The following is an 11,275-nucleotide window of genomic DNA, read 5'->3' as shown; positions in this document are numbered from 1 at the left end:
GTGTTGGAAGGAGGTTAATAAAAGCAAGGCTGATGGCTTTATGTACTCATTCATAATGAACATTAGCAGTGTGCTGATGTCTCCAACCTTCTCCATGTGGGGAGAAGCACAGCCAGGGCTCTTCCTGCAATCTATCTGGAACTATGTGCTGTCTAAAGAGCACATCATCAGATCACCTTTATATCCAGTGCTTTTCTCATTCATTGTCTACATGGCTTTCTGTCTTCCTTACCTGGCACTGGACTTTCTCTGTTTCAGAATACCAGCCTTGAAGAAGTACCAAGTGCAGCCAAAATCCAGACCCACATTGGCCATGGTGCTGCACTGCCTGGCACACACTATATACAGTCATGTGGTCTTCATATTCCCATTGAGTATTGCCTATTGGTACTGGAGACCAATGCACCTGCCATCGCTGGCACCTGAGCTACATCGCTTTGTATTGGACATCATTGCCTGCTTGCTGTTTTTTGACTTCCAGTATTTTGTCTGGCACTTATTGCATCACAAGGTCCCCTGGCTATACAAGAACTTTCACAAGATGCATCACAAGTACACTGCCACCTTTGCCTTGGCAACACAATACTCCAGTGCATGGGAGATGCTGTCATTGGGGTTCTTTGCTAACGTCAGTCCAGTGATGTTGGGGTGTCATCCATTGACTGAGATGGCTGTCTTCATCATCCATATCTATCTGTCTGTGGAAGATCACTGTGGCTATGACTTTGCCTGGTCCACACACAAACTGGTGCCATTTGGCTTATGCGGAGGACCAAACCATCATGACCTTCATCACCAAAAGTTTTTATGGAACTATGCACCCTATTTCACTCACTGGGACAAACTGTTCAATACTCTAGCACGGCAAACATCAAAGAAACACCAAGACTGATGCCAATACACAGACTGACATGCCAGATTAAATCTTCATCTCCAAGACATCTAATGCTGGGGCTACCTGACTGAAGGAGCAAATACTGGATGTCTGATGCTGAAATACCAGTGTTTAATAAACTTTGCTCTGAATAATAAGGTTTTTCAAAACCTTTCAGCACCTTTTTAATAAGATTTGCACTTTAGTCAAAAAAAGCAAATGCAATACTGCATAATATTTTAATATATTATTACATTATTACATTATCATTTTTTTATCTCTTACACGAAAACTATATTAAAGTTTGCTAATTAAAGTATTTTTAACAAATTCCACTAAGGTGGAATGCCTCCAAAGAAAGTGAAGTTGCACGTTACACTAAAGACCGTCAGAGTATGTATACAGTATGTAAGTGAAAGTGATTATACAAACGCAGGTGATGACTGTAATATATTTACTGATGGACGAAGATTGTTCTGATATGTTTTTACTGCATGAAGATAGTGGTTGTTGTTCATGAAAGCTATGTCAGAAAGAGTTAATGTATGTTTATGTTTTAATATGGATTTAGAGAGGAGCAACGTATTTCCAAAGGTCAAATACATTAAATGGAATAGATTACGTTCTTGTCCTAAAATGTGTAAAGGAAGAAGTTGATCTATATGGATTTTTAACTTCTATAAAAACTTGATACTTTATATGATACTTTTTATATTCCTATTTTTTTTATAAAAAATTATGTTTGTTTCATTTGTATTTAAAACATGATATTAATAAATTGTTATTGCAAAATCACTTGAGGTTTACAGTTTAGACAAAGTTCAGTGACATACACACTGACATAAAAAGCTGTAAAATATACAATAACAAGCATACAACTGTAAGAAGTCACTGTAAATAGTGGAAATGGATTATTAGAGGCTCACTAGAGGTCACAATAGACTAGGGTGATCACAGCAGACAAGGGGTCTTCAACCCCCTTCTAGATAAACAGGATCCACACTTAGTATTTCTGTAAGAGACAATAGTAAATTTAATAGGGAATGGTTTACAAAGAGGCAGAAAATTACTTTGTTTACACTAATATCTGGCCTGGATATTACCCTCGAGGATTGGGGTTCAGGACCCCATATAATAAACAGTTGCATGGGAAAGTTTTCAAATGATAAAAATAGATGCACTAGTTAAAACTGCTACTACTGGAAATTGTAAAAACCCTTTATTAAGTGGAAAGTGCAGACAAAAACCTCTATTGGGCAAATTATGTTTTAATTATTTTTTTCATTGTTATTTTTATCTATGTATCATTAGTTTTATGACCATTGCCATCATCCTCATTGCCCATTACAGGTGGCTGATGGTGCTGATGGTGCAGTATCCAACCAAAACCATCACTTTGTGCAAATGAACAGATTCATCTTAAGGGTAATAGAGTAAAATGTGCATTTCTAGCAGTTGTTTGCTGTTTTTACAAGATAATATATAACCCTTAAACTTTAACTAATGTTTTTAATTGCAAGAAGCAATAAGGAAACAAATGTGCTTGTTAGTATGGCAAAGTAAAAAAAAAAAAAAAATAGTCCCTCCAAGGGCCTTTTTGATTGGTGTCCTTTGAAGCTGGGGTGTTAACATACAAACATTTCTAATCCACCCATAAATAACTGATCAGGGTGTTTATTCTCTAATGTCTGTATGTACCAAATAGAGAAAATAAGGCATATTACACAAATATTTGTTCATTATCACTGTACATTTTTTCTTTCTATGGAAATGCAAAAATATAAAACACTAAAAAGTATTTCTAAACATAAGATAAACATTGAGTTTTATTTGTCCTTACTTGTGATCATTTGTAACTACTGCTTTACAAATGGGCATTGTGGGACTCCACAATATAGGAATAAATGAGGACTTTTTTTATCATTTCTAACAGTCATGCAGCAAGGATGCAATAACTCCATCTTCTGGCTTGCCATAAAGAGGGATCTGAATGCTGGTCCAAGAATCAGATTAATTCAAGTGCAGTGGAAGGTATGTGAGCCCTAAAGACAGTCAAATAGCCAGGGACAAACCAGAGAGAAGAAAATTCAGGAAATGTAGAAGGAAAGTTTGGTCACAGGTCAAAAAATCACAGGTATTCAGGAGTACATAGGGTCACTGGAGTACACAGGGTTACCGGAGCATAAAGGGTCATCGAGGTGCAACAAGAGGTGACTAGGTACTAGCATAGTGATGTGTTGCCCTAATCCATGCCTTGATGACTGGACCAGTCATAGGAGTTGTATCCTGATTGGTTGCAGGGTCGGCAAAATTTGTGATCCAACGAAGAAATCTGGTGCCGAATCTTGAAAAGGAAATCTGGTGGCGAATCTCGGGAGCTTTAGGTATGACAAAGTTAACTTTTTGGAAACCTTTAAATTGAGTAGTATAAAATATTTTTTATAAGACTCACAAATTACTTTCATCTAATGACAACAAACAAGCAAATTGCTTTTGATTAAATATTTTGTAGCTACCATGCTTTGCTGAGAATAAACTTTACCACAATGAGTTACTACAAAATAAAACATGGAGTGGCCTTAATAGGTGTGTATAAGATAGAAATATTCTATATAATTAACATGCCTGTGTCTGTCTACATCCTGCACAACCCGAACATCTATGGCCAAAATAACTAGCCTAAAAACATGCAAAATATTATTTAAACAGAAAAGCACGTTGCGTTTTGTACCTCAGGGCTCTTCTATTGGTTCTGCAATAAAGAAACACAAGAAAGAACAATGACTTTTATTTTAGGGTGTGATCACTGTTTGTTTGATGCTATTTGAATTCCCACAAAATCATGACCCAATTTTTTTTTCTTATTCCAGCATCTCCAGTCATTTATTTTAAACCTCCAATATATTTATAGATCTTCAATTTATATGTGAATTGTTGAGGTAAGCAGGGTACCAATGCCAAGATATAATCGAAATACAAAAACCATATAGAAAATTTTATTTATGTCATATTTTGGGGTGTCCAATAATTGGAACCACCATGGCAGGCACAGGACTGGTTGAAAATGTATTTCTGTAGTATTTAAAATCAGATGTGCTATAGAATATGATTTACATATCTGTATTCTACAAACTTATTTTTCGGGCAATTTTGACTTTTTAACACTTACAAAGCCATTTGAGGGCGAAACCTTAAATCATTTTTAATACTAAGTATGCAGTCAGTAGGCCTGATTTATTAAAGCTCGCCAAGGCAGGAGTGAATAGACTTTCATCAGTGAAGCTGGGTAATCCATAAAACCTGGAATGGATCTGGTGCAGGATTCAAAACATTTGCTTGCAAATAGCAAATGACTTTAAAGAAATCCAGGTTTGCTGGATCACCCAGCTTCACTGATGCTAAAGTGAGAGAGCTTTAATAAATCAAACCCAGTGTCTCTTGCCAATGCTACTTCTCGGTATCATGACCAATCCAGCAGAAACAGACTGCTCATCTCTTTCAAAAGTCATCTTTCTTCTGCATTCCTCATTGGATTGCCAATGGAAAGAATCCAATCTACCCAGAGACATGAACACATGAAGATGGAACATCCTCCTCTGCAGGAAAAAAGGTAGAAGACCCAGGAGTTGGAGGATCACATGACTATAAATATGGATGAATTTTTTAGACATTAGGGCCAGTTTTTTTAAAGCTCAGTATGCATTTAGTTTGGGGGTAGGCAAGGGCAAGACGGGGTACTTGAGTGTCTAGACTTCAGCTCTAAAACCCAACCTGGATCCCAAACTGTGGCCTGTAGGGTAGATGTCTTTAACCTGTTCTTGGAGCTATATTTTTGTCACTGTCACCATTGATAGGATAGGTTTTCTCCTACTGACACCAATTCACTTACTTCACTTACTAGTCTTACCGATGGGGCAGTATTTCCACTGACACTAAAGTGGCACCATTCTTCTCACTGGCACCAAGGGTGGGGCATAAATTCTCTTGCTGACACCAGTGATGGTGCACCATCCTACCCTCTGACACCACGGCAGGGGCATGCACTATTTCTCCAACTAATACAAATTATTGAATTATTTCTTCTCCTAATAGCCACAAGTACTGGGTCACTTTTACTCCCACTGACTACCAACCATCAGTGTTCTTTAATAACCCATACTACCAAGTATCAGGTGTTGTTTAGTCAAACTAATGCAGTGGTATTTTTTCTTCAACTATAGGCTAAAGTCTGACCCTTTTAACCTAGAGGACAGCAAACTGACCATTTCTTTAAACTCTTTATTGTAAAATTAATTGATTTAAGTTATTATTGTATAGGCAAGGGTCAAAATCCCTGTCCGTTTATTGCATCCTTTTTGGTGATATTTATGCCCTTTGCTTGTCCTTCTGAGCATTGTCACTGGCACTAAAAGTAAAAATAAACTTTAAGTTGGTACTGGAAAAGGATTAAAATTGCAATCTTGGAACTTGAAACATGCTCTGGTAATTTCTCCCATCTTTATGAAATTTCTTTTCAGATTTTGTCTTTAACCTCCCTGGCGGTATTCCTGAGTGTGGCTTGGGGTTAATTTTCAGTGCCAAAAGTGGTAACCCCGAGGGGGGGAATTGACAGGGAGTTTTAAAGTCCTACCTTGGTTCCCACGTCCCGGCGGTGTGTCCTCCAGCGATGCCCGCGGTGTCCTCCAGCATTGCCTGGCATCTGATTCCCCTGCGCGGCATGTGAATGTCGGGGACGTGAGGCCAGGGGAGCAGATGTCGGCCAGGCATCTGCTTACGAGCCTTAGACTGGAGGGAGGGAGCGTGGGGCTGGTAGGCGGGACCAGGCAGAGAATTTAAAATATTGAATATTTTTAAATGTACCACTTTTACATTAAAAAATACTCATTATTCAGACGGCCAGGGAGGTTAAAAAAAATCATTTCATTTTAGCAAACGTAGGTATGTAGACTATATGAAGGAACAAAAGTTTGGAAATGTGCAGTTCTACTCCAATGATGTGATGTCCATGAGCTCTCTCACAATTGCCAATATTTGTTCCCTGGCACCTTTGTCCAGGTGTGGCATCTCTGGCTGTCATAGAATGATATATCTGTGGACAACAATAACCAACTCTTTTTAGGGATGCCAGCAAATAGTTACAGTCTTCTTCACTGTATTACATGTTGGCTCCACAGAAAATAAGAGAATTCCATATTACTTTCTAGCTTCCCTTTTCTTATAGATTACAGTAGCAAAACTAACCAACAGCAGTTTAGCATCCAGTGTTTCCGTTTTCATAAGAAAGTCATGAAAGTGAATCACTTGTAGCTGCAATCCACAATCATTTTTTTGTGTAGAGCATAGATGCAATATGACACAACTACTGTAACTACAATGTCTTCATAGTTGCAAAAACCACTTTAGCTTTGGATGGAGTTGGCCTAATGTCAATGAGCACCAAGAGTTACTGCAAGATCTCATGTTTCTATGGCAGAGATAAGAGAATAAAAAATGGCAGTGCTCAACTAACCACCATTACCAACATCCCAAATAAATATTTTAGGGTTAACTAACCCTTTATAAACACATACCTACAGCTTGACAACCAACCTCACCATTTAGGTGGTTTGATGACATGATATTTCTACTTCAGTTGATCCTTGGACATTCATTAACATTGGACTCATTAACATTCATTTCCATTGGACATTAACTCTTCTTTCTCAAACTATTTACCCCAGAGAAACCCTAAAATATATTTGATGTCTCAGGGAAAATAACTATAATAATTAGTAGGAATGCCCTTATATTGGTAGTGAATAAAAACAATACTCCCTTAGGGCTTATTTACAGTACATATGATGGTTTACTGGACTGACTTTCATTATCAGGTTCTTTCTGTGTTTGCGTGGGTTTCCTCGAACATTGCAAAAACATGCATTTAGGGTAATTGGGTTGCCCCCAGAAATTGGTCTTGGCTGTATTAATGACATATGGTCTACTAGATTGTAAGCTCTTCGGGGCAGGGTCCCCTCCTCCTGTATCACTGTCTGTATTTGCAACCTCTATTTGATGTACAGCGCTGCTTAATATGTTGGTGCTATATAAATCCTGTTTATTATTAATAATAATAATAATAATAATGGTGTGAACATTTGATTGTACATTCCTCTAAATATAGAGAAGTTATAGACATGACTATAGACTTTGTAAAGCCCTGTGTAATGTGTTTGCAGTTTATAAATACAAGTTAATAATAATACTGTAAATAATTGATAATATCACTTTGTACATATAGCGATGATCTGCATTGGAGCAGTACTATGTTTTACCCCTATTTGAATGAAAAGACTTCCAGCTGCAGTGTTGTGTATTTCAAAAATGCTTTTGGAAAACAAACCAAATTGCTAAAGTGAGAACACGCCCTATCAAAAGGATAAAAAGATCATTGGTGTCATTCGAATGGCCCTTCCAAATGATGACAGAGCCAGGAATATATCAAATGGGTGGGCAATCAGCCACAGCCCAAGAGACCTCTTGCATTCTCTAGAGCAGGGGTGTCAAACTCAAATCACGTAAGGGGCGGAAATCTAAAAATCACAGTCTTTTAGGTTACATAGTCTTAGTAGAAGTATAGATCGTTCCTCACCCTGAGACACCATATAACACGCCATCGGGACTCATAGTCATGCTGGGTCTCTGCAGGAGTGTGAAGAAGCAACTGGGGTCCTTCTGTCTGCAGTGTGGTCAGACACTTGTGTTGACTGCCCTTCTTCTACCTAACTTTCATGGCCTGGGTCCTCCCACCTGCAAACGCCCGGTTCTTGGATGCGGAACAGTCAATGCCGGACATATAACGACCAGATGAGTTGGATTCGCCTGCAGGTCTGTGTTGGTGTATTTGAGAAATACTAGGGTTAACCCCCGGTTATTAATGACTGCCTTAGACTAAGAGGAATCCGCAGTAAATTGAATTTAATTAATTTGTTAGATTTTGGGTGTAAGACAAAAATCCTAAAAAAAAAAAGTTTAAATCTAATATGTATTGCCTCTTGCCTCCGCCAGTTAAAGACTGACCACCTAAGCCATACTCTATAGTCTAGTACATTATTCCTGGGTTTTCTTAAGGACCAATCCACCTGCTTAAACTCATAGATGGCTGCTATAGGTAAAATAGGCATAATAGGTAACATAACCCGTTGCCTATTATGATTTTTGATTTGACTTTAGATTTATCAGACTGCTTGGTAATTTGGTTTACATGATCTGTATCTTATTACAATTATTATTAGGATATATAGAAAGTCATATCGCGGGTGTTATTATATCATGGCTAGCAAAAAAAAAACATAACATAGCATACATTATATAAATTATATACTGGACATTATGTACTGCTGCAATTTTTTAACTGTTAATATTTGAACAAGCATGGGAGGATTCCAGGAGGGGAAACACAAAGTGTAATTCTACTTCTGTAATTAAATGTCATTAACCACCGAAACAACCCTGGAAATCCCTTCAATAAATTACCCCTGTGCTATGTTACTTCTTTTTTTGTATTGCATTGACTTTGAGTTCATGGGAAGAGCACTGAAAGATGTGGGGGGACACATGAAATCGACATTTCTAGAAGTGCTCATGAATAAAACAGCATTTGTCCGTACAGGCAGTAAGAGTTTTTTATTAGTTTTTTTTGCCTATTTCAGATATTTCATATTTCCGATGGGGACACTAAAAAGTATAAATGTAAAATAAAGATTGTATACACGATACTGTACATGGTAAAAGTTTCCTCAAACACAACACAGCTGTTTCTAAAGCAAGGAAAAGAACTATATATGAGGGTGATATAATCCTGCCCATGTGCAAAGCATTAGTCAGACCTCACCTGGAATTTGCAGTCCAGTTCTGGCCACCAGTTCACAAAAAGGCTGATGCAGGGTTGCAGAGAAGGGAAACTGACGAGAAGCATGTCGAAACTCATCTTCGACTAAGGATCTGCTGATCTAAATTTATTTACTCGCCCATGAGAAGAATTGCATAAAGGGAAATTTATTCATCCTATATAAATATGTTCAATATAATACATGTTGTGCAAAGTAAGTAATAATTGCAAATAACAGGGGCACTCTTTGCATCTGGAGAAAATAAGGCATATGAAATGGAGATGAATGGCGTATAATAGTCATGTAACAATTCCATAAACCTTTGATCTATCTGACTACCTTTTGAAGTCCTGAAGGATTTTTTTTTTTAAAGTCAATTTAATAGATCCACAGTAAATTGGAGTAAATTGAACCATGAGTATGTTTTGCCTTCCTCTGTGTTTCATTTATTTTTCTACTTTTCATTTAGTTAAACTCAATTTTTACATTTGTGTCTCATTTCAACCTATAAACTATGAAAATGAGGGACTAATTAAATAAATCTCTCTCTGAAATCAGCATAGGGTTGTAGTTTCAATTTTTCTCATTTTGTGCACACCAGAAGGAACGTAAACTCAGAATGATAGTTAAATGTGTGCTGTAGCTACTGATATAAGAAATATGGTGAAGAATAGATAAGACTGATATGCATACAGTATTCAAACTTTTCACCATGTTGTCTGTTCTCTGTGTGTGTGATCTGCTTTGCTAGTTATTTTTAGAATGGGAATTTTGAGGGTATGACAGAGCATTCTTGTGACCGTTATTCTTGACTATACTGAAATAGCAAAGTTTTCATGTTGCAGTTTAAACCTTTTTTTCCATTATTGCTTTTTGCACATATTAACTCATTTAAAATCATAACTACTGAATGCAGAGACCCACTAGAATAAAACGGTCTTCTAGCACAGTAGTATTTTGTTCAAAGACAAAGTTTTAAAATCCTTTACAGAATATTAATTTAGAGTTAAAAATGAACTCTGGCCCTTAAATTGTTGCTCACACCCAAAATGTCTTATAATGTTTTATACATGTGTAAATTGTAGGTGCGTGAATTTTTTGATTAGGGAGAGGGGTGTTTTTGTTTTTTTTATTTTTTACTTTGTCGTGTCTGTTTACTTTAGTATTATTAATATTATTATTATTTTTACTAATATCTTTCTATCGTGCAGTGACAGGTCTTTTTGATATATAGGGAGGTCGACAGTCAGTACCCTTTATTAGTCAGTCAGTTCCTTGTATAGTGCAGTGCGGGGATCTGTGGTGTTCATAGTGCAGCAGTCAGACCCCTGTAGTACATACAGTGACAGGTTATGCTTAAGGAGTCATCAGGGGTCTATTTGGCTTATAGGGAAATATAGTGTAATCTGTGCCATGATCAAGCATTTGCAGTTCATACATTGCAGTGCTCAGGGATCTGTCATGTTTATAGTACAGTAATCAGACCCCTGTAGAGCATAAAATTAAGTGATCAGAGATCTGTAGTGTATAACATTGCAGTGATCAGGTACTTCTAGTATTTAGTGAGTACTCAGATACTTGTAGTGCATACAGTGCTGTGACCAGAGACTGGTAATGTAATCTGTGCAATAATCAGACCTCTGCAGTGTACACATTGCAATGCTTAGGGATTTGAAATGTTTGAAGTGCAGCAGTCAGATTCCTGTAGTGCATATAGTGCTTAGGGAACTAAAGTGTAACCTGTGCAATAATCAAGACTTTGCAGTGTATAAATTGCAGTGCTCAGAGATCTTTAATGTTTATAGTACAGCAGTCAGACCTCTGTAGTACATAACACTAGCCATGCCATGACCTGATTAAACCATAATCTTTACAGACAAGTCACCTTAAGCTACGTACACACTTCCAATTATTATCGTTGGAAAACGAACGACGAACGATCCTGCACGATATACACGAACGATCGTATAGCACCGATCCTGCACATAGAGGTAACGACACGATCGTTCATAGATATTGTACACACAATAGATACGATCGTTTAAGCGATAGAGGAACTATGTGCACGACAGGAAAGTGAACGGACGTTCGTTCATCACACATGCTCTGAACATGGACGATCAACGAACGACGGTACACACGAACGATGTTCAACGATCGTCGTCCAATCCGATCCGCCGGTCCGGTCGTTCGTTTCCAGCGACTTTCCTCGTTCGTCGGCGTCGTTGGTTACTTTTTTACGAACGATTTTTTGCCCAATCGATCGTCGTTCGATTGGAACGATAAAAATTGGAAGTGTGTACGCACCTTTACAGTATATGTGTATCTCCAGGTCTTTGATGCTAGGTTATCTGCAGTTTCCACAATGTTTATTGAGACCTTTGGGCCCACACAATACAATGATTATTACAGAAAGTTTCCCCGTACGCACATTTTATGACGTCTCTTATCTAGATTCATTTAGCCTTGACATTCATTCCTCCTGGGAATTCACCAGAACTGTTATCATAATGCCCAGGTGTGAAATGATTAT

The 11,275-nt window shown here is 37.6% G+C and overlaps 1 protein-coding gene across 1 annotated transcript; it reads left to right on the top strand.

Moving 5' to 3' along the window:
* The first annotated feature begins 67 nt into the window (after window positions 1-67).
* Window positions 68-2,556, top strand: LOC140339650 (cholesterol 25-hydroxylase-like protein). Its single transcript, XM_072424432.1, has one exon. The coding sequence runs from the start codon at window positions 77-79 to the stop codon at window positions 890-892; it is 816 nt and encodes a 271-aa protein (XP_072280533.1). The 5' UTR covers window positions 68-76; the 3' UTR covers window positions 893-2,556.
* Window positions 2,557-11,275: the final 8,719 nt, after the last annotated feature.

The sequence above is a fragment of the Pyxicephalus adspersus genome, chromosome 10 (genome assembly GCF_032062135.1).
Source record: "Pyxicephalus adspersus chromosome 10, UCB_Pads_2.0, whole genome shotgun sequence".
Classification (NCBI taxonomy): domain Eukaryota; kingdom Metazoa; phylum Chordata; class Amphibia; order Anura; family Pyxicephalidae; genus Pyxicephalus; species Pyxicephalus adspersus.
This window is presented reverse-complemented; position numbering and strand designations above follow the sequence as displayed.